This window comes from Cervus elaphus, chromosome 5 (genome assembly GCF_910594005.1).
Source record: "Cervus elaphus chromosome 5, mCerEla1.1, whole genome shotgun sequence".
Lineage (NCBI taxonomy): Eukaryota > Metazoa > Chordata > Mammalia > Artiodactyla > Cervidae > Cervus > Cervus elaphus.
Window position 1 is genome coordinate 14312180 of NC_057819.1, and position 23810 is coordinate 14335989.

A 23810-nucleotide genomic window follows, 5' to 3' on the forward strand; every position below is an offset into this window, starting at 1 on the left:
CTCCTGGCATCTAACAGGTGGAGGCCAGGGATGCCGCTCAACACCCTACAGCCCGCAGGACGGCCCCACCACCAAGCACAGAGGAGGCAGGGCGTCTGCCCTGTGCCGGGCACTCAGCGCCTAGCTGGGGAAGATAATGCAGGAGATGAAGCCACAGGGGTGGGCTGGGCTGGGCAAGGTCGCACTGAGGCCTGGAGGCAGGAAGGATTTGAAGTGGGGACAGATTTGTGTCTCAGGACGCTCACCCTGGCACTGCAGGGGCAGACATCTCAGAGAAGAGTTGGGGGGAGCCGCGCGGCAGGTTGGGGGCAACAGACTAGGGCCCAGGTGAGATTCGTGGGCAGAGGCGGAGGGAAAGGAGTGGAGGGGACAGAAAAGCCGCTCCTCTGAGCGGCTTCACAGGCTGACACCGCGGGTCCCACTATGAACGACGGTACATTAAACCCTCTAAATGAGAGTAGCGACCTGATTAGAGATGGAGCCTAGGGGCTCCCCCCTCGGGATGCACACAGATTAACATGGTTATTCAGGCAGCCCTGGGCTCTCAGCCTGCAGTCACATCCAGCCTGTGGGCACTGAGGCTCCCCTCTCCTGCCCTTAGTCTCCTGGCTTCTCCCTGTGCCTGCTCCACCCTGGGGGTCCCTGTCTCCGTGTCCTGTGTGTCTTCCATCCTTGGCACATGCCCCTCTCCTCCCACTGCCCCAGGGGTGAGACAGGGGCTGGTGGAAGTGCACAGACCCAGGCCTCCTCCAGGAGAGGACTCGCTCTCTGGTCCCCCATCAGGGGCTGTCTTGGGGGGGGGGCGTGCAATTCCTGGGGGCAGGGTGGAATTTATTGATGCTGGGGTCCAGATGGAGCTGTCTGCACTGAACTTACTCTTGTTGTTTAATTCTGAAGACAGGAGCGCCTGGAAATGGATCCCTTGAGGACTCCCCACCCTGGGTTAGGCTATTAGTTTCTTCCTTCGGAAAGACTTGAGTGTCTGAGCTCTGGGACTCAAGTTGCTCCTGTGTGTGTGTGTGTGTGTGTGTGTGTGTGTGTGTGTGTGTGTGAAGACTTCTGGGCATAAGGACAGCCTCAGTGCCTCTTAAATCATGAAGTCATGTCAGCCCCTGGCTCAAAAGCCTTTGGACGCTTACAGAACTACAAGATGAAATCATGGCCACCCAAGGCCCCCTTGATCCTACCCTCCCAGCACTCTGACCTCATCTACTATTTTTCTCCTACAGCGACCTTGCTGCTCCAGCCAGAACAGGCTCTGAAGAGTGCATTGGTTCAAGAGCACCCCCCAAACAAAGTGCACCTTGATAACTCCCAGCCCCAAACCCTTCCTGGCATGGGCTTCCTGCACTGCTCCCCACAGGCCGCACCCCCTGCCTCCCCCTCTCAGGTGAATCTGCTACCTGTTCATTCATTTCCACCTCCTCTGCAAGGCGTCCTCTATGCCCTCAGCCCACACTCCTCCAGTCCCTCCTATGACCAAGTTTCAGGACGTGCATTTCTACTCAGTGGTTGTTCCTCGGGGCACGTGTCTTGGCAGATGGGAGAGGGTAATGGACACACAGAGTCATTATTTATTATTATTGTTGCTGCTGCCACTGTTATTTTAATTCTCCAGTCTCCGACCTTGCTTCCCTACCTTCATCTCTAAGTAACCGCTGACCTACTTTTTGTCTCTCTAGATTTCCCCATTCTGGACTTCTGTGTGAACAAAAATCATACATTCCAGGATCTTTTGGGGCCTGGCTTCTCTCACTTAGTATAATATTTTCAAGGTTCGTGTGTGTAGTGATATGAACTGGTCTTTCCTTCCTTTTTACGGTTGAATAATATTCCATTGTCTGGATAGACTACATCTGGTTTATTTGTCCTCAGATGGCCATTTGGGCTGCTTTCACCCTTTTGGCTATTGTGAATAGTGTTGCTATGAACGTTTGGGTACAGATGCTAAGTGGACATATATTTTCATCTCTTAGAGTCGCCATTGTTTTAATTGCTTTCTTTTTTTCCCCTCTGGCTGTGTTTCATTTATTTTGAAATTCCAAATAACACTAGAACATAGAACAGTCGAATGGGTGAAGAGAGAAGGCACAAGTTTAAATAAAGCGTCTTCCCGAGGCCATCCAGGCAGTAACCCTCTAGAACGGCATAGATCCCATCCTATCTTTCTCTCGAATCTAAGAAATCCCTCAACAAACTCTTGTTAAGTGATGTGAATGACAACAACCCCATGCTGAATGACATGAATGACTAAATCCAATTCTACAAACATTCACTGCACCAAGTCCCTTCATGCCTGCCGGGTATAGGATACCACTGAGTGCAAATATCATGCCCATCGTACAGATGAGGAAACTGAGTGAGGGGTGACTGTCACAGCCCTGTGATCCACGAGGAGTTCTAGAAAACAGCTGGAGGTGTGGTCACTCATCTTTTATTCTTCCAGCTTCCCCTATGGGAATGAGATCCTGGGGACTCTGCTTTAAACAGGAAAATCTGGATTGTCTCCACAGACATGCGAGCCGGTGGAGCTCGTTTTACAAAAAGGATCCTTTATTATCAAAGAATTGAGGTTCCCATTCTTGGCCTGGTCCCTGGGGCCTTGTGCTCTGTGGTACAATGGGCCACAGAATGCATCACTTTACACACCAGCTGGGCTTATAAAGGAGTTGTAAGTCAAACTTCTGTAAATTGCATCGTATTTTAGAGAACAGATAAAAGCATGAGACTGTGAATCTTTAGGAAGAACCTGTGCATGAGGTGATAATCAGAACCAGATTTATGATTTCTGCGGAGACAAGAATCAGAGATAAATGTCAACAATGCCTGGAATCCTGTGATGATTAATTAAGAGCCTCCTCAGGTAATAGACACTGTCCTAGCTTTAAAGATGTTTTCTCATCTAAATCTCGGCAAAAAAAGAAAAAGAAAACAACAACAACAGAAGAAAAACCCTTTTGAGTTAGGTGTTATCTATCTTCCATTTAAAAATTGGGGAAACAGAGGCTTGGTGATCCAGTGGTTAAGTAAATATTAAGTAACTTGCCCTATGTCAGCGGCTCAGGGGTAGAACTGGGGCTCCAGGCCGATCCTTTCTGTGGAAGCTCTGGCTCTTAACAGGAGGCAGTGCAGAGGTTGCTTGTGGATTCTGAGGTCATCCTGCCCACCCAGCTGGAATCCCAACCTTGTCCCTTCCTCACTGTACATCTGCTTCCTGGACGGTAAAGTGGGCTGCAGAAACCCCCTCTCAACAGATTGCAGTGAAGTGTCAATGAGATCATTTATTTAAAGCACCCAGCACACAGCTCACGCTCCATAAATGATAGCAATCATCATACTGAACTGCCCCATCGTGGAAATGTCAAGACCGATGCCGGCACACGTCAAACACCTACAGTGTTCCATACAGCCCGATGGCCCCTCAGCATCTGTGCTGGGATCAGATTGTCTGTGTTTTACACTCGCCCTGTCACTTACTCACGGGGGACTTCTGCAAACTCCTCAACTTTTCTGGACTTCAGACTTGGGGCCACAGATAGCACAACCCTAGAGAGTAACTGTGAGGATGAAATGAGCCATGTAAAGTTCCTGAAACCAGGAATCACTCAGATGGTCGCTGCCGTTATTATTATGTGCTAGATTTACAGATGCCGTTTAAGTGGTCCACCATCCCGAGTGTATTTTTACAGGGGAGGCAGCTGAGACCGGAGAGGTTGGTATTAATAACTCTCCGAGTCCCAATAGCAGTCCAAGGGGAGCTGGGGTCTGTGCTCATCTGACATTGTGAACACACAGCAGGCTAACTACCCAAGAGGCATACTCTGCACCCCTCTTTCCTGATTTTGTTTAGGTGTACACCATCCCACATGCAGGGAATGAGACACAGAGGGCTAGCGGCAATTTGAGTCCCCTGGGAAGGGGATGCCAAGATGACAGATGGGCAAGAGATTTATCGGGGAGCTGCCTGTGAGGGACAGAGGGAAGGAGCACAGAGAGACAGGGAGCCTGCAAGTCACAATGCTGTTCTGACACCTGGGAAAGGAGAAGGGGAAGGAAGGAAGGAATGAGGATTGGTGAGGAGGAGGCTCAGATTGCAGTGCAGCTTTGAGAAAGGCCTAGTTGGGCTGATGTGGGGTAGGGTCCCACATGAGATGGAAATTTTCTGGCTCTCGGACCCCTACCATGAATACAGCCACTGTTATGGAGCACTTGGGGAGAGCAGGGTATCTGCGTGGACGCTGCAGCAGATTCATCGAAGGTGTAACACTTGCAGGCTACCAGGTGACTACCCTCATTGCAGCAGGGAGATCAGAGTAGTATGCCTCTGTGGCCAGCACCGGTGCTTGGCATTAGCCCAAGCCATTCAGAGTGATTCCATTCCCCCTGGCAGTCCTGTCTGGGTGGAAGTATGTGATATGCTTGGCCCAAAGAGACATATGGAGAAGTCTACTGCAGCACATGTGGGGAAAATATTTTTTCCTTTTCCACTCAGTGGAAGAGATCTATAGGGATGTGGTGTCTGGAGCTGTGGCAGCTACTTTGAGATCATGAGGAGACAAACTTGAAGACAAAAACCAGGACACTCAAGATGGCAGTGTGAGATTTAAAACTGAGTTACCCACCTTGGAATATTCTCCCTTAAGAGGCTTGCTATGTGAGATAATAAATACTGTATCACTTATCTGTTGCTGTGTAACAACTTACCACTAAATGCAGCAGCTTAAAACAACTAACATTTATTATCTCACACAGTTTAGAGAGTCAGGAATCTAGAAGCAGCTTAGCTGGGAGGTTCTGGCTCATGGGTGCAGTCTAGAGGCTGCCCTGGGCTTCAGGCAACTGAAGGTTCAGCTGGGGCTGCAGGACCCTTTCCCCAGATGGTTTGCTCACGTGGCTATTGGCAGGGGGCCTCAGCTCCTCACCACAGGGGTCTGCCGGGAGAACAGACAGCTGGAGAGTCCTCACAACATGGCAGCTGGCTTTCCCCAGGATCTGGTGATCAAAAGACAGAGAAAGGAAAAAGCCAAACTGGTTTTTATGACCAAGTCTCTCAATTAACCCATTGTCACTTCTGCCTTTTTCTGTCCATTCGTTGAAAGTTACGTAGGCCAGGTTATACTCAAGGGGAGAGAAATTATGTTCCAGTTCTTAAAGGGAGGGGTAACAAAGAGTTTTTGTATTACAAGCCATGATGGTTACTTGTAGTTGGATCTTCTTTACTTATAAAGATCCCAAAGACAATATTCATTATACCCCATGACACTGCCAGCTTGAGTAGGGGGGGAATTATGTGTTTCAATGGGGACTCAAACCCTCAGGACATTTTCCATTTCAGAAACTCTCCAATTCCATAAGATTCCCACAGAGTAGGCTTCTTAAAGATAGGTGTAACTGTCAAATAAGCACTGCTAAGTCACTTCAGTTGTGTCTGACTCTTTGCAACCCCATGGACTGTAGCCCGCCAGGATCCTCTGTCCATGGGATTCTTCAGACAAGAATACTGGAGTGGGTTGCCACGCCCTCCTCCAGGGGATCTTCTAAACCCAGGGATTGAAACTGTGTCTCTTATATCCCCTGCATTGGCAGGCAGGTTCTTTACTGCTAGTGCCACCTGGCGAGCCCCAAAATATGCCCTACCCAAAAATAAATGTAAAATAATACTTCGTGAGGAAATATTTAAAATCCACAATGAAGGATAAAGAATAATTCAACGATTCCCATGAACATTACCTAGCTTAAGAAATAAAACAGCACACATGCATTGGAAGCCCCATATATTCACACACTCTGATCGCATTGCTCTCATCACCTCCAGTGGGAAGCATTATCCATATTTCAGTGTTTTCCATTCCTATGACTTTCTTTAGACTTGAACTGCACGTAGTGTAGCTCTGAGTAATCTATGGTGTTGTTTTGCACGTTTCCAAACCTCATAGAAGTGGTGTCACACTGCACAGATTTTTCTGCAACTTGCTTTTTTCTCTACATTATAATCTGTCCGATTCAACCACGTGAGGGTATGAAGAAATTGGAACCCTCAGACATTGCTGATAGGAACATAAAATAGTGCGGCCACTTTGGAAAACAATTCGGCAGTTTCTCAAAAAGTTTTTTTTTTGTTTTGTTTTTTTTCCTCAAAAAGTTAAATGTAGAATTGCCATATGACTGAGCGATTCCACTCCTAGGTATACACTCAAGATTATTAAAACAAATGTCCACACAGAAACTTGTACGTGAATGTACATAGCAGCCTTACTCATAAGCGTGAAAAGGCAGAAACAATCCAAATATCCATGGATAGACAAAAGTGGTCTATGCATACAGTGGAATATTATTTGGCCATGAAAAGGAATGAAGTACTGCTACATGCTAGTAAGTGTGCAAACCTTGAAAACATTATGCTAAATAAAGAAAAAAAAGCCAGTTTCAAAAGACCGTATGTTATACGATTCCATTTATATGAGATGTCCAGAACAGGCAAATCCATAGAGGCAGAAAGCAGATTAGGGGTGGCTTGGGGATGGAGATGGGGAGTGACTGCTAATGGGCATGGGGTTTCTTTTGAAGTTAATGAAAATATTCTGTACTTAGAGAGCGGTGGTAGTTGCCCAATGAATATCCTGAAAACCACTGCATTGTGTCTCTTTCAAGAGTGAATTTTATGATTTGTGAATTATATCTCAATAAAAAAGACTCAACTGTAATACACAGGCCTGGTCATTCATTTTCATTCCTGGATCGCAGCAATCCATTAGTAGGAAAATTCTAAATCCATCCATCCTCCCGTTAATGGGCATTTGTGTGGTTTCTCTCTTTGTTGCTATTGCAAGCAGTGCTGCCAGGAGCATTCCCGGCATATTTCTTTGTGCACATGTGAGGGTTTCTTGGAGGTACGTACCAAGGAGTGTGGTTGCTGGGGGGCAGGGGGTAGTCATCTTTAACTCCATACCACCCCTCTCTAAAACTCCTCGTGAGTCTGGGGAAAGGAGGCAAGGAAGCCAGCCCTGCCTCCACCCTTGGCCCCCGCAAACCACCTGAGGTCTCAGAAAATAGGGCAATCGAAATGGAAAACAAATAACAGAAATCAAGTGGTGGGCTGCTTCCCCTGCTGCCGTTCTGAGACCCGCCGGACGGGCAGCAGGGCCTCCCCCACCAGAAAATATTAACAGCATTTAATGAATATTCACAAGGATTCATTAAACATTTCCCCGTGTGGCTGAACAAAACAGTGTTCAAACCCCCAAGCCATTAACAAAAAAGGAAGAAGAAATATTACAGGGATGATGTGCACAAGCCAGAAACGCCACAGGCAAGAAACAGCTGCTTCTTTTTTTTTTAAACGCAACTTCATCTTCTTCATCTCACTGGTGCTTAAAATGGGCCCAGTGTCCTAAGTCTCTGTGACTTCTTTGAATAGGACAGCCCTGATGGATAGGACGATGCCTACATTTTTCTACTTCATGTTCGCAGAAAGCTGCCTTTGTCACAGCAGTAGTATTTAAACGAGATGTTCCTATTGGAAAGGGTCTTGTCTGAGCCACCCCCTGGACCCTCACAGCCACCTGATGGGTGGTCCAAGTCCTACTGTCAGCCATCATATGACAGACAAGGAAAACAGGTCCACGTTCATCGGTGGACTCACCCAAAGACCTGACGGAGACAAGACCATTATGTCCTTGGTGCTTTGGCCATCTTCTGAGAAAAGGTGGCCTTGTGACCTTATGACCTCGCTACCCTGGACCAAGCGCGGGTTTGGCCTGAAGACTGAGGCTCAGACGTGGTCGTGGGTGAGAGCATTGCCCGACCGACGCGCCCTCTATTGTGTAGCAGCTAGGGAGCTGGAGAGACCTTCTCTCTGGGGTAATGTGAGGTCAAGACAGAACAGGTGGGAGCCTGGGCAGAGGCGGATGGGCCCAGAGCACACAGCATGATCTAGTCTTGGAAGTCACCCTCTGTCACTTAGCCACATTCCATTCCTTCCAAGTGAGTCATTAAGTCTGGCTCACGCTCAAGGAGAGAGGAATCAGGCTCCACCTTTGGACAGGAGGAGTACCAAAGAATTGGTGGGTATTTAAAATCACCCAAAAAAAAAATAAAAAAAAAATAAAAAATAAAATCACCTCAAGGCCCAAGACATATTACCAGGAAACGGTGAACGCAGGATTTATCAATGCATTCCTGCTACGAATGTGGGCACTTTTGATATCTTTTGCTTTCCAATATGGTAACCTAGCCACATGGCGATGGAGCACTTGAAATATGGCTAGTGCGCCTGAGGAACTGCATTTTTAATTTTATTTAATTTCACTTAATCCTAAATTTAAAAGCTCTTCATTCCACAACTGGAAAACTTTTATGTACATTTGGCACAACTTGGGTAAGTGAATTGTCTCTACCCATAAATTTGATGCAATCCAAGTAAGATTGAGTATTTCCAATGAAAACTTAGCATCCTAATTGAGATGTGCTGTGATGTAAAATATACACTGGACTTTGACTGCTTAGTATAAGGAAAAAGAATATAAAATATCTCATTAGCAGTCTTTATATTGACCACATGTTGAAATGATAATATTCTGAATTATTGAGTTAAAGAAAATACATTACTAAAATTTATGGGACTTCCCTGGTGGTCCAGTGGTTAAGAATCCGCCTTCCACTGCAGGGGATGGGGGTTTGATCCCCGGTCAACAATCTAAGATCCCACAAGACACAGGGCAACTAGTCTTACATGCTACAACTAAGACCTGATGCAACCAAATAAATAAATATTTTTTAAAATGTATTTTTAAAAAATCATTTTACCTGCTTCTTTTTTTGCTAATTGAATGTGGCTCTTAGGAAATTTTATTGCATATATGGCCCACATTATATTTCTATTGACAGCACTGTATGATATACTAAACACTATGGATTCATAGTTCCTACCTTCCTGGAGCTTACAGTTCAAAGGGGAAGATGGATAATAAGGGATTAATACAAAGAATAGTGAGTGTTACAAGGCAGAAATCAGAGAGCCATGTGAGTTTCACAGGGGACCTGACCCAGACTGGCCCATCTCTAGAGCAAGCCTGTGATTTGAGAGGGAAGGAGGAGCTATGAAGCCCAGGGCTGGGAGCAGCGAGTGGGAGGTGCGGGGCAGAGGCTGCATGCTGGGGGCACAGTGCCAGCCCGTGGGCTCAGGGCTGGAGGAAGCGGATGTGCCAGGAGCATCGCCACTTTGATGTGCAGGTGGCGGGGCGGCAGGGAGGGGCCCGGCTGCCATCAGCTGTCAGGTTGGCACTTGCTGGGTCTGCCTACGCACTCGCCGGGCTCCGGAGGCCCCCGGGGCTCTCGGGGTTGTGGCTTCATGTGGCAGCTCTGGAAAGCACCTGGGCAAGCTAGAGCTCTGAGCATGCGGCTGGTGCCGGCTCCGGGGCTCCTTCCCAGGGAGAGGCCTGGAGGTGACTCTGACAACTATGCTGTGGCTGGACTTGAACCGCTAGGGCTCCCTGGTCCCTGCTTCTGGCCAAAGTGATGTTCAGGGCAGGTTCAGAGGATTCTGTGGCTGCCTACCAGGTCCCTTGCCACGTCTTTCTTTCCCCAAACCTGCTCTTTGCATTGTCAACCAAATTCTTATTGTTCCTAAAGCATGCCAAACATGTTGCTGCCTCAGGGCCTTTGCACTCACAGTACCCTTGTCCTAGAATGCCTCCTCTCAGAACTCACTGAGCTGGTGTCTCCTCATGGCTTAAGTCTTAGCTCAGAGGTCACCTCTGTCCCTGACTGCCCTTTCTGAAGTTAGCTGCACAGCATGCCTCTGTCTCACTTCCCTCTTGGATTTCTGCTAGTATCACACTCCTCACCATCAGAAATTATCTTGTTCATTTGTTAGTTTGTTGTTGTCTGTCCTCCCAACCAGAAAATAAGCTCCAGGAGAGCAGGGGCCTTGCCCAGTGCCTAGAACAGCTCCTGGCACGTGCTCAAAAAATATTTGTTCAATGAATTCATTCATCTTCCTAAAACTTGGATCTGAAAACAATTATGGAGACCTCATAGGAATGTGGACAAATGTTTGTGATGAAATGCTAAGTTAAAAAAGGAATAGAAAATGATACTCTCTGATACTGTACATATAAAATATGTAAGTTCAGGGACAAAGAAGGAAATGTACAAGTGGATAATAGTCATGCGCTGGGGGTGTAGGACTAGAGGGCATTTCTGTTTTTCAAACTTTAATATGGTTATGTTGTTGCTTTTTTAAATAACAGTTTTACTAAGATATAATTCATACACCATAAAGTTCACCCTTTAAAATCAGGCAACTCAGCAATTTTACTTTTTATTTATTTATTCACTTTTGGCTGTGCTGGGTCTTTGTTACTGCATGGGTTTTTCTCTAACTGCAGTTAGCAGAGGCTACTCTCCAGTTGCAGCGTGCTGGCTTCTCTTTGCCATGGCTTCTTTTGTTGCAGAGCGCAGGCTCTTGGGAATTAGGGCTTCAGTAGTTGTGGCTCCTGGGCTCTCAAGCACAGGCTCAATAGTTGTGGCACCCAGGCTTAGTAGCTCTGAGGCATGTGGGAATCTTCCCGGACCAGCGATTGAACCCTTGTCTCCTGCATTGGCAGGTGGATTCTTTACCACTGAACCACCAGGGAAACCCTATTATTATTATTATTTTTAGTACATTCTCAAAGTTGTGCATAGATCTCATTTCAGAGCGTTTTCATCATCCCCAAAGAGACTCTACGCTCATTAGCTGTCAGTCTCATTTCCTCTGCCTACCCAGCCTCAGGCAACTGGTAATTTATATTCTGTCTCTATGAATATGCCTGTTCTGGACATTTCATATAAGTGAAATGACATAATGTGTGGCCTGTTGGGCCTGACTTATTTCACTCATCATCCTGTTTTTAAGGTCCATCCATCTGTTAGTACTCCATCCCTTTTTTACAGCTGAACACTATTCCATTGTAGACTCTCCATTGTGGATATACCACATTTTGTTTATCTGCATCAGTTGATAGACATTTGGGGTTTTGGCGTCATATTGTTTTTACCGAGACAAAAAAAGTTGAAAAGAAAAAAAAAGGGGGGAAGTACAGTTTTCTTTCTGTAGATCTACAAACCTGACCTTGTCATCCTCCCTTAAACTCTTTGGAGGATAAGCTTTTAAGATAACCATGCAGCTTCCTTGGCTTATGATTGGCTATCTTTCCAGCATCTTCTTTAACTCCTTTCCCCGGACCCCTCTGCACTTTTTGACGCACTAGCTGTCCCCTCTGCCACTATGTCTTGGCCAGTGCTGTCCCCTCTTCCACTTGCTGGAAAAAAATCATCTCATTCTGCTCATAGGTTATTTCCTTTGGGAAGACACCTCTCCTCACGGTCCTCGGCCTACAGCTTGCTCCACTTCTAAAGGACTCAGTGTCTTGTTTGTTCCTCTGCCTGCCTTGGCCTGTGATGGTACTGCTCTCGGGCTTCTACTCATCTTTGCCTCCCTGGCATCTGACATGATCACTTGCACCCATCAGGTACTCACTCAAGTCTGACTGAATGTATGAATGGGGCTGTGAGCTGTTGTGATATGCTGAATAGACATCCAAGATACCACCCTCAGGCAAACAAGACATTAGTTGAGGTTAAGAGAACAGACTTTGATGGTCTTAGTTCTAATGCTGATTCAGTTCCTTGCCAGCTGGGTGGCCACTCAGAGATCACTTCCTCGTCTTTAAAATGGGGATAATTTCTCCCATCTGAGGGAAGTGTGCAGGTTAAGTGCAGGTACAACATGTAGCATAAAGCAGTTGGCTCAATGTCTTGTTTCTAAATTGAGATGGACATGGCATAAGAAGTATCATTTTAACCACTTTTAGGTGTATAGTTAGGCGGCATTAAGTGCCTTCATATTATTGTGTCAGTAAGTGTTTTGGTGATGGATATATCAGAAATCTTAATGGTGTCTATTATGCTAGAGACTGGGCGTCCCTGGTGGCTCAGATAGTAAAGAATCTGCCTGCAATGCAGGAGACCCAGGTTCGATCCCTGGGTCCAGAAGGTCTCCTGGAGAGGGGAATGGCAACCCACTCCAGTATTCTTGCCTGTAGAATTCCATGCACAGCTTGGTGGACTATAGTCCGTGGGGTCTCAAAGAGTCAGACACGACTGAATGACTTTCACTTCACATGCTACAGACTAGACAAAATTTTCTGAACTAGTCAGGGACTCTAAGTCTCCACTTTAAATCATTTCACCGTCCCAAGAAGGTGGGTTTTTTTTGTGCCTATTTATACTGGAGGCTCTGAGTGTTCTAACAATAAGCCCAAGGGCGCTCAGCAGGCAGGTTCAGAGTTGGGATAGTCCCCCAGGCCCACTACCTCCCCACCACCTGTCTACAGCTGCCTGCTAGGTTATGATGACCCCTTTTTGATTCAAATTGCTTTTCTGAGGTTTTGACTCTAGCAGTAAGAGGGCTGGAGCTGAATGGGGTTGGGGCGGGGGGAAGGTGATATCATTCAGGGACCAGGTAAGTGAGGCCAGGGGCTTCTCACCTCCTCAGCTGGGACCACGCATTTTGTAGGCAGTGACAAGGCAGAGGCTCGGCCTGCTGATGTCTTCATGAGGCTGGGATGGACTCCACCGCGGCAGGCCCAGCGCGCACCGTGACTGATGATAAAGATCTCACTCGGCCTGTGAGATCCACTCAGGGAACTGAATGGAAACAATTGAAAAGCCCTGCGCACCAGCCACCGAAGCTGAAAGCTCACAGATTCTGCTGATTTAAGGTCTTCTGTGTGGATCTGCTGATCCTAAAGAATCTCAGCTATTTGGCAATTTTAATAGACTCTCTGGGCTTCCTTGCAGGGAACCAGAGTACCGGAACACAAGAAGGACCCTGTCTGGTTGAGGCCACAGCATGGAGAAGGGACAAGTGAGCATCTGACATTCGGCCCATCATGTTTCATTTTGAAGACTAATTATGATTGCTTTTAAATTTCACACTGCCTCCTGGAGAAACTTTTAAAGGAGCCTTTCTCCCCTATTCCCTTTGCCACGGGGCAATATTTGTCCTTGCAATTGTAAAATCTCCTCCTGCCATCATTGCTATATTTCAGCAGCTCCTGAGAGCCCAACAAAAGCTAGTTAACTAGCTAATTGCAACTACAACTGACCCCTTGAGTGTGTGAATGAACGTGACAAGTGGCTGGTGACATGCTCAAGTCACATATTTGTGTCACTGAGTTTACCATTTGACTCTGCTCTTCTAAGTAAAAGGGTCTCACACCAGGTAATTCCAATCCATAGTGTCTTTGAAAACAGTCATGAAATTGGCTAAAAGATTTAATAGGCATGCATTTATGGAAAGACGATGCTGGGTAAAACCCTATAGAAATCTGACCCATTGCTTTCTAGGTGCTTACACTCTGGCCACAGCAGATCAGCAATATTCTAACCTCTCTTATAAAAAACCATTTCAAAATGAATGGGACTGGGCAGGTAAACCATTTGGGCATAGAATGGGATGGCCTTTGGTCACTGAGAAAGGAGAGGGACATCTTCCACACCTGGCTCCATTTACCTGATTTCCCACTTGCACACCTTTGCATATTCTGGTCCCTTTATTTAAATACTTTTCCATCTTTCCCTCCCCCAGCACACATGTGTAAGACATTCAGGATATGTCCAGCAAATGAGTAGACTTTTATGGCTTTTCCCTTCTCAAGGGCTGACAAAGTGAGGCACACAAGGGGTGGGTCTTGGGGGCAGCTGGGAGTGGAGGGCAGTTGGTCTTGGTGTGTTAGAAAGAAGAGATCTGTGGCATATAGTGAAGTGGAAAAAAAGGAGCTTAACAAGTAGTGTCTTATGACCCAATTTTTTTGTAAAAAGAAAACTCCATGTTTACTTGTTTGCTTTTTGCACAGAAAAGTCTGGAGTGGTATACAGTGCATTTACAATGATTACTTCTAAGGAGTCAGGGGTGGCAGAGAGTATGAATAGGAACTTTTTGCTTTTCATTTTCTTCTTCCTAAAGTGTTTATTTTTTCCAATAGGCATTGTATTAATTTTATAATTAAAAATCTAATAAAGATTTTTAAATGTGCTTAGGGAATAAAATAGCTATGCTTCCCAAATATTTGCAGTGGCCTTTATCATGGATGTACCAAGCTGTTTTATCATGTTGGGTGCATGTGTTTTAATTATTCAACCAGATTCTGAGCTCCAAGAGGGCAGGAACCAGGTCTAACAGCAATACGGATAAAAGATATTGCGACAATAACTCCACCATTCCTCAGTGCTAAATGTGCTACCTACATCACCTGGCTAATTTCATCTGCTTTTAAGTCTTCAGAGCTCCTTACTGTTCTGGGCAGGCATAAGGGTCCAATAAATATTTTTGATTGAGGAGTGTGATTGGCAATACTTTGGGGAAATGTGCAACCGGGGCTCCTCATTCAACTGTGAACATTTTTCTATGAGTGGGACTTTAAAATGTTTCTCCTCACAAAAGGAAACAGCAGGTAGAAAAAAGGATAGAGGGCAAGCTTTATCCCCAATTAGGAACGGAATTCCCTAAGAGCTCCAGAACACACTGGGTCATGTTTCACTGGGTGGGTTCTGTGGAACTCCAGTTCTACACAATGCTGTGAAAAAGTTTCCATGATTTGGAAAATGCTTCGTATAGCGGACCCTCTTGGAGATCTCATGCTTGAGCATGATAAAAGCTCTGAAAAGTCCTGCAGTAAAGGAGCAGGTTTAACTTTGCTCAACCCCAAGTTTCCCCCAAATCATTTGATCACAGAGTCTGTTGTTTCATGGACAATTTTGGACATGTTTCATGTCATACACACTGGAAAATGCTGTGCTGCAATGTTGTCAGTCGGCAGCAACCAAGAAATGTTTGATCCCCCCTTGGAGGCATATCAAGGTTCCACCCCAGGCTTGAAATGGTCAGTACTGGGTGCTTAAAGTTTCCTCCAATCTGGTCCAAAGGCCAGGTAGGGTGGGGAATGTGGCAAAGGTTATGTGGCCTGGAGGGGAGTAATTCATCCTACCCTCCAGCTGCTAGAAGGGCAGAGTACACCAGTTTTTTGTGCTCTGGGAACAAATGGTCTAATCCCTGGAGATATGGGGTCAGTTCTGGGACAGCTCCACCGTGGACTCACTGTGTGGCTTTGGGGAAGTCACTATACTTCTCTGAACCTAGTTCCACATTTAAAAATAAAAAAGTACATCCCTTGAAGAATCTTTTGAGGGGTGGACATTCTATACAGGAGATGCTTGAGGAGGGAGAACTGTTATTGGTATTTCCCCAGTTATTCATTTCCACTACAGCTCTGCTCACCTGGGGAACTGCTGGGATCTTTGCTTCTCTGAGTTTCTACCTCCCAAACCCTTGGCGTACTCTTTGGCACAGACCAATGAACCTAAAGGGAAATTTGGCAGACCTAAAATTTATGGGATACAGAGAAATTTTGATTTGAAACATTTTGAAAAGAAATGTCATCATGTAACTTTCTGCATTGTTACAAATAAAATCAACATATCATCAGTCTAAGGAGAATCTTGTAAGTGCTTTTAAAGATAAATACAAGAAACGTAACCACATGCACTGTTCATGGCAGAAACAGATACAAGAATAACATTCGCGGTCGCCCAGCCTTGGGTTGGAGTATCAGTTACAAGGTTTCCCTGCTGGACAACGCTGGGTAAGCAAACTAAACTTATCTGTGCCTCTGATTCCTCGCGTGTAAAATGGAGAGAAAAAGTACAAACCTCAAGGAGTCACGATCTAAAAGAGCGCAACGCGCCTGCAGAGGACTTGGTCCAGGGTCAGCGCCCAGTTATCACTCTTCCTACGACTACTACTAATTACTACACGCTGGGTAACTCTTGGCTTCTTCGGCTTGTAACTCTTTTCCCCTTTCTTGTCCTTTCCCCACGGCCGTCTCCCCCACTCCCTTTCATCTGTTCCAGCGATACAAACAAAAAAGCCAGCCGTGGACGCAGCTCAGCCGCTCAGGCGTTTTCTAGGAACGGGGTCAACGTCTGGGGCGGGTGCTGAGCGCGGCTGCCCCAGCGCGGGGTTCGCCTGCCCCGCCGCTGGCCCGGCGCTGCGCGTTCCCAGGCCCTGCCCGGGTCCTCCGTGGGGCGGGGCGGGCGCGCGGGCGGGGGAGGGGCGTCGCCGGCGGAGGGTTCCCCGAGCGCCCGGGCCTCCAGCTGGCGGGACGCCGCGTCTCCGGGGCGGCTGCGCTGCTCAACCCCAGCGGGCCCGCCGCGCCGCCGCCGCGCTCACTGCCGCGTGCATGCCAATTAGGCCCTAATTTGATTTCTGTTCTATCTCTGCGAACCCCATTAAAACCCAATTCTGCTTATTAACAACAGCTTTCTCGCTTCGCGGTGCCTCGCCCTCTCAGGGTTGCTCCGGCGCTGTGAGGATCGGGGCTCCGCGCGCCGGGCCGCCGGGGACCCGGTTCTCCGGCGCCGCTGCGCCGGCCCCTCCGCCCCCGGATGCGCGGGGATTCTACAGCGCCCCACTCCCCCCGCGTTGTTCAGGCCGAGGTCCGGGCCCAGGCCCGGCGCCCCCGCCGAGTCACGGGATCCCTTCTTCGGAAACAATGGGATCGTAGAAAGCTGGAACTGGGCGTTGTGGGGAACTCAGAGGTCATCAAGCCCCGCCTCCCACGCCCTGCAGGAATTCCCTAGACGCCGGGCGATCCTCAGTTCTCCCCAGTGCCTGGGCTGTTCCCAGGACAGGGAGCTCACTCCCTCTCTCGAGGAAGCCTGGTCGGCTTCAAGTTCCCGGCCCCTTCGCTGTGTGACCTTAATCAGAACTCTGGACCTCTCTGGTCCGAAGTAGCTTCATCTGTACCCCGGGGGCGCGATGATAATGCTTGCCTCCTGAAATTGTTGAAGGATAAGATAAGACACCGGCAAAGCAGGAGAAGAGCGCCCGAGTGAGGCGGCTGTAAGCAGTAGCACTGCAGATCCGTCCGGGTACAAAATTCCGTTGTGGTTAATTGAGTTAATGGTTAAATGAAGTAAGTCCTTTCCATTTTTGGTCTCGAACTGCTGGAAAACTTTGTCCTTTCACGAACCGTATGGTCCTCGTCCCTGTTATAATAGCAACAATGCTGATGAGTGGGTGTTGCCTTCTGCTTAAACCCGGTGGAAGGGGCTTGTCCCAGTCAGTTCTCAAAAAACACATGGAAGGGCCTCCCTGGGGGCTCAGTAGTAAATAATCCGCCTGCCAATGCAGGAGACATGGGTTCAATCCCTGGTCTAGGAAGACTGCACATGCCCGTAGAGCTACTGAGCCCGTGTGCCGCGACTACTGGGCTTGTTCTCTAGAGCCTGGGAGCTGCAACTACTGAGCCCACGTGCGGCAACTACTGCAGCTGCGTGCCCTAGAGCCCGTGCTCCGCGCAAGAGAAGCCACAGCAAGGAGAAGCCCTCCTGCCACAACTAGAGAGTAACTCCAGCTTGCTACAACCAGAGAAAAGCCTGCACAGCAATGAAGACCCAGAGCAGCCCAAAATGAAATAAAATGTATTCTATAAGACACACACACACGTATGTATATCTGGAAGGACCCCGAAAGATTTCATGTTTGGCCCCTTGACCTCATGGAGAAACATAAGGAAGGAGGATAGACATGCTTTCCTTCCATGGCACCTGCAGCCACTTTCCTGACAAAACTCCGGGCCAGTAGCCCTCCCACCACAGAAATACTCTGGATGCTGCAAGAATTATATTAATAGAAATGGCTTTGTAAGTGTGTTAAGGCTGTCCCAGTATTACGCTTGGGGAAGCTGCTTTAACTGCCCGGCTCCTGTGGACAGAAATTTGAGTTGACTTGAGCTGATAACCTCTGGTCCACCTGGAACCTCCTCTACCAGAATCCCAGATCTGGGGCCCTGCCTTCTCTGCTTGCCGGCTCCAGACCCTTGACTTTCTGCAGGGTGAACAGACAGTGGGGTCCACAGCCTGGACTTGGCTTCTGATCTTTCTTGGACCCTGCTAACTTGAAGGCATGGCTCTGGCCAATATGTTTGCTGCTCTGGGTTCCAGAGCTCTCCCCAGACCCGTCTCAGTGCTCTTGAAGGGAACTGGTGATCTCTCTGAGGCTACTTTCCAGGCATGGGTGAATGATGTGGACAGACTGGTCCACCCCTGCTCATCTTCCTTCCTGCCTAAGGCGTGCAATTTCAAGATGACTAACTAGGGTTAAATAGCTGAGATACATGGGTTCAAAGCCAGCCACTCATTCCTTTGGCAATGAGGCCTAGTCAGCGATAATAATCAAACTATGTGACACTTAGGACAGCAGGGACCATCAGAGCAGACCCTGGTTATAGCACTGAAGCAGGATCCTGGAGGGTCCATGTGCCCAGGTACCATCGTCCCCTTATTGCTGGATGGTGAAGAGGTCCAGGGGGTCCTGCAAGGGGAGGGGGCTGGCATAGCCGAGTTGGCAGGTGGCACTTAGGGGTTCAGATCAATGGCTTCTTACCAACTGCTACAGACAGAAGTGTCCCACCATTTCAACAAACAGTGTCACTGTATCAGTATGAATACATATCATATCAGCGCTGCCTCTAAGCACAGAGTCTGACATCACTGTTTCCCCACCAGATTTTGAACCCCATGGGGAGGGGCTGCATTATACCCTCTTCAGAGCATGGTGTGGGGCCTCCCACAGACACATACACATGAGTGTGCACGCGCACACACACACACATTTCTTGTTTGTGAAAGAGGGAGGGATGGAGGCATTCATGGACATTAATGAATAAACCTGGAGCTGATGACACCCTTCCCCCTAAAGGTGCCTGGAGCAACTTGACTTCCTGTCTCTGTCTAATTACCCTGCTGACTCGTCGGCTGCCTTCTTTTAACAGCTGGAAGTTTGGGGGTGGAGGGTTCCGCTGCATTTGTTTCAGTGACTTCCAGGAAGAACTCGCCTGTGTCCTTCTGACAGGGCACAAGAGGGTCTGCTCCTGCGAATTTTAATATGTGCTACCTGGCTCGTCTCACAGCCAGCACTTCTTTCTTTTCTTCTTCTTCATTCTCAAAATGATCCCCTTCCAGGATATATTTTTGTTGTGGGGCAGCCTTAACAAATGACCACAAACTGGTAATCAATCACTGACTTAAAATAACAGAAATTGATTTAAACACTCCATCTCTGCCTCTGTCCTCACGTGGATGTCTCAGATCTCTCTCTGCCTTTCTTTTGTGAGGACACTTGACACTGGACTTAGGGAGCCAGGATGGTCTCATCTTGAGATCCTTAACTTAATTACATCTGCAAAGACCTTATTTCTAAAAAGGTCACATTCACAGGTATGGGAATTCAGAGGTGGATACGCCTCTTGAGGGGATAGTTTGGGTCACCATTCGACCCTCTGCTTACCTGCTAATTCACCTGTGTGCCCTACATGAGCGTAGCACCGGTCCCCCATGACTTTGTGTGGAATGAATAAACAATCTAGACAGGACTCCCACAGTGAGGAGACTGGTCATCTTTTGGAGTCAGGCCTGTTCCTAAGCATTACACATTTCCACTCTGCATGTGTGTGTGCTCAGTCACTTCAGTCTTGCCGATTCTTCGTGACCCTGTGGACGGTAGCCCGCCAGGCTCCTCTGTCCCTGGGATTCTCCAGGCAAGAATACTGGAGTGGGTTGCCATGCCCTCCTCTAGGGGATCTTGCTGACTCAGGGATCAAACCCATGTCTCTTAGTCTCCTGCATTGGCAAGGGGGTTCTTTACCGCTAGCGCCTCATGGGACGCCCTTCTGCTTTAGCACTCTGTATTCGAATCCCAACAAAATGCAAGGACTGGGCCCCAGAAGAGGCAGCAGCTGAAGGTGAGTCCAAGAACCAGCACACTACCTTGGTTCTACCACGTACTGGGTGTATGATCTTGACCGAGTCTCTGAAACTCCAACCCCAGTCTTCTCCCCAGCAAAACATGAGTGATAATAATGACCCCTCCCCACCAGGATTGCCATTCAAGTGGAAAGACCTAACACCTGCACACTCTGTTCCATGAGATGTTGGACACAGGGGCAGTGGACTGTGGGAGGGATGCCTACTGACAAAGATGCCTTTTCTGTCCAAGAAGCAATACAGTTGACCAGTTGTGGCCGCTGTCACCTCCCAGCCATGCCCAACAGCCCTTGAAAGAAGCAGCTGCCTCCAGGAAGGGCTGGGTGGTGCAAGACAAATTCACCGGCTGCATCTCATGTTAAATATGCGGAATGCACACAGGCACCCAGCAACCCACGTGGGGTATTCACTTTGGGCTCCAGGATTGCTATGAAAAAGCAGAGCCTCCTATTTTAAGTTCTCTGGCTTGACAGTTAGCAGCCGAAGGGACATTTATATCTTCAGCCTCTCCTGCTAAAGTTCCTATCCAGATGCAGCCTGCCATAGCAGGGAAAGCTTGAATTCTATGACAGGAAACCAGGATTCATGGCCCAGGACTGTGTTTGAACTATCATGTGCCTTGGGCCAGCCTCAGTTTCCTCATCTGAAAAATGGGGATGATAATAATATCATATTGTTACCTGCCATGCCATCTCAGGCCCAATGGTATAAATAGCCATTTAAAAAGTTAGCAATTCTAAAGCATATTCCAGACATTTTGTATGACTGAAGTTGTAGTGTAGGATGGTGCTTAAGAACTCAATTGCCTGAGTTTGAATCCTGACTCAGTTCTTTAAAAGCTGTGTGACCTTGACCAAGTTCACTGACTTTCTCTGCCTTCGTCTCCTCCTCATCTTGTAATACATTATTCCTAATTACTCATAACAGTTTACAATGGAATAATTTTATAGAGTTGCTGACAAAGATTTAAATGAGTTGATTGATTTAAAACCAGTATACAATAACTTGTTGTTACAGTTATTTTTACTTCCCATTCCATAGAAGGGGAACAGCAATGACATTACAGGAAAGTGAGCTGTGAGATATCTCGGGGGCAATGCTGCAAAGAGGAAGCTTCTATTGCTTGGAGAAAGAGACCAGACCAGCGGGATCGCAAGGTTGGGGGTGGGGGTGGGATTTTGTCCTTCAGGGATGTGTGGGCAATGTCTGGAGACATTTTTCGTTGTCATGACAGGGGACTCCCTGGTGGCTTAGACAGTAAAGAATCTGCCCACAATGCAGGGGACCTGGGATCCCTTGGAGAAGGGAATGGCAACCCACTCCAGTATTCTTATCTGGAGAATTCCATGGACAGAGGGGCCTAGTGGGCTACAGTCCATGGGTTGCAAGAGTCAGACATGACTGATTGACTAACACCATCACTACTATCACTATGTTGGGGCAGAGAGTGAGACTGGCCATGGACACTGCTTAATGCCCTACAAAACACAGGACAGACCCCACAGCAAAGAATGCCCTGGTCCCAGAGGTTGATCATGTCTAGGTTCAGAGTCCCTGGGGTAGAGAGATCCTTAGTGCTTCCCTGTGGACACCAGGATGGCCTGGAGCCGGCGAGCCCTGCCGAAAGCCAGGGACTGGCTGCTGGTCCCATCAGCGGGGGTGGGGCAGAGCCCCTAGTGCAGCCCTGAGAATGTGAGGTGTCATCGCCATGCCTTTGTGAAACCCTGGGAACTAGAGTTAGAAGCTGCCAGAGTTTCAGCAGGAACGTCCCTCATCAGTGACTGGCTCGCTGGGGAACTAGAAGTCAAGACACTGGTTTCCGACAGCGCTGTAAGGATCTGCTCTAGGTCAGGAATCGACTTTGCCAATTCCCTGAACATGTGAGCATTCTCACGCGGAGAAGACTCGCTCAGCGCTGAGGGCCCTTCCTGCCCGACCGCGGGTAGAAACTGCAAACCGCTGTCCCTCTGACCCATCAAAGATCAGCTCCAAGTACCTGTCCTCCTACATGGAGCTCTGATCTTTGCTGGGAGGCCCAGGAGCACGGGAAGCAGTGCAAGGCATGGGGGACACCGAGTTCTGCATGTCCAGGTATCTAGCTTGTAGGAAGACATGTTCCTCTTCTTGCAGAGGACACTGCTCATCAGCTGGCTTGGTCTCTGGGATATTTGTGGGCTCCAGCATCACCTGGGCCATGAGATACATTTTCTGCCTGTGAGTGGCCTCCTTCTGCCCTCTTTCCATCCTACCAAAAGGGGCCGTTCTCAATGGCTGTTGCTGTCTTCCCTTGACCTTGAGCTCTGGAGATGGTCCTCTGGGTAGGATACAGCTTCATTCCTCACCTCTCAAGAGGCCAGGAGGGATGTGACATGACAGGCACTGGAAGCGGAGTCAGGACACCTGGTTCTACCATCAATAAAAGGTAGGAGTTTGCACAATTCATGTATTAGTTTCCCAGGGCCGCTGTCACATGGGTCCACAAACTTAGGTGACTTAAAACAATAGCAATGTCTTCTCTCACAGTTCTGGAGGCCAGATGTCCAAAATCAAGGTGTCAGCAGGCCGTGTCCCCCCTCCCACCCCCGAAGGCTCCGGGGGAGGATCCTTCCTGATTTACCCCAGCTTCCGGTGACTCCAGGCATCCCTTGGCTTGTGGCCACATTGCTTTTGTCTCTGCCTCCATGGTCACATGGCCTTCTCTTCTCTCTGTGTGGCTGATTTATAAAGGTATATGTTCTGGCATTCAGGTCCTGCCTAGGTGATCCAGGGGTTATCTCATCTCAAGCCCAGTAAGTTAATCACATTTGCAAAGACCTTTTTTCCCCAAATAGGACCACAAGTAGAGGTTCCCAGAATCTGATAGGCCTGTCTTTGGGGGAGAGGGGCATTTTTCACATCACTACACCCGCTTCCCATCTCTGGTCTCTTCTGGAAAAGGACAGGCTGGTGGGCCTCAAGTTCCCCTCTGGCTCCAAAAATCTGTAGGTGATCTTCAGAGAACAGACTGCATCCCTCCTAATGTTCACAGCAGCCCAGCATCTCCATGGAGCGTTCCAATTTTTTTCAAAGCACCCTCCCATCTGTTTGGCTTCGTGCTGCCAACCTCCTGATGAGGAGCACAGGGTGGCTAAGATTAGGCCCATTTAACTGATGATGCAACCAAGATCCAAACCTACTCATTCTCTCCTTGGGTTATTCAGCTAATCAGAGCCATGAGCAGGCCTCTCGGTTTCCCTGGGCCATGGGACAGCCTCTCAGCCCCATGGGCTTGGTTCTGGAAGCAGAGGAAGGTGCTTGCCATGGAGATCCAAGCCCACTGTGCATCCCTACCTCATACTCCCTGGGTGTGTTGGAGGGACTTCATTGGAATTCGAGGTTGTCCACAAGGCAGCGGTATCCTGGTCCGTGTCTGGCTGCATCACTCCATGGGGGATCTCTTCTTCCCTGTGAGGATCTTCCTAAACAAGGGGACTTCTCAAACCTCAGGAACCGAGAGACTGTTAGGGACATCAGCAGAGTTTGAAAGATCTGCTTTGCTTCCAGGCAGAGAAAGATTTCAGCAGTGTTGTGCTGTGCTTAGTCGCTTAGTTGTGTCTCACTCTTTGTGACCCCTCTGGACTGTAGCCAGCCAGGCTCCTCTATCCATAGGGATTCTCCAGGCAAGAATACTGGAGTGGGTTGACATGCCCCTCTCCAGGGAAATCTTCCCAACCCAGGGATTGAGTCCAGATCTCCTGCATTGCAAATGGATTCTTTACCAGCTGAGCTACCAGGGCAGCCCAGATCAAATTCAGGAATGGAGACCAGAAAGGCGGGTCCATATTCCCCATTCCCCTTGCCTGTGACTTGCAGATCTGGACAAATGCTGTCCTGTCCTAGGCCTCAGTTCCTTGAAATAACACCAATTTGGTGGGAGGGCATGGGGAAGGGTAGAATGCCCC

At 48.2% G+C, this 23810-nt stretch overlaps 1 protein-coding gene across 3 annotated transcripts in view; it reads right to left on the reverse strand.

Moving 5' to 3' along the window:
* SPRING1 (SREBF pathway regulator in golgi 1) overlaps window positions 1-23810 on the reverse strand; it is a 186546-nt gene that overhangs the window by 4965 nt on the left and 157771 nt on the right. The window contains exon 6 of one of the 3 annotated variants that reach the window (XM_043901758.1): window positions 4923-4992. The exons of the other annotated variants lie outside the window; for them this stretch is intronic. Within the exon in view, the coding sequence (XP_043757693.1) occupies window positions 4923-4992 (70 nt within the window). The remainder of the gene's footprint in view (window positions 1-4922; window positions 4993-23810) is intronic. 3 annotated transcript variants of the gene reach the window in all.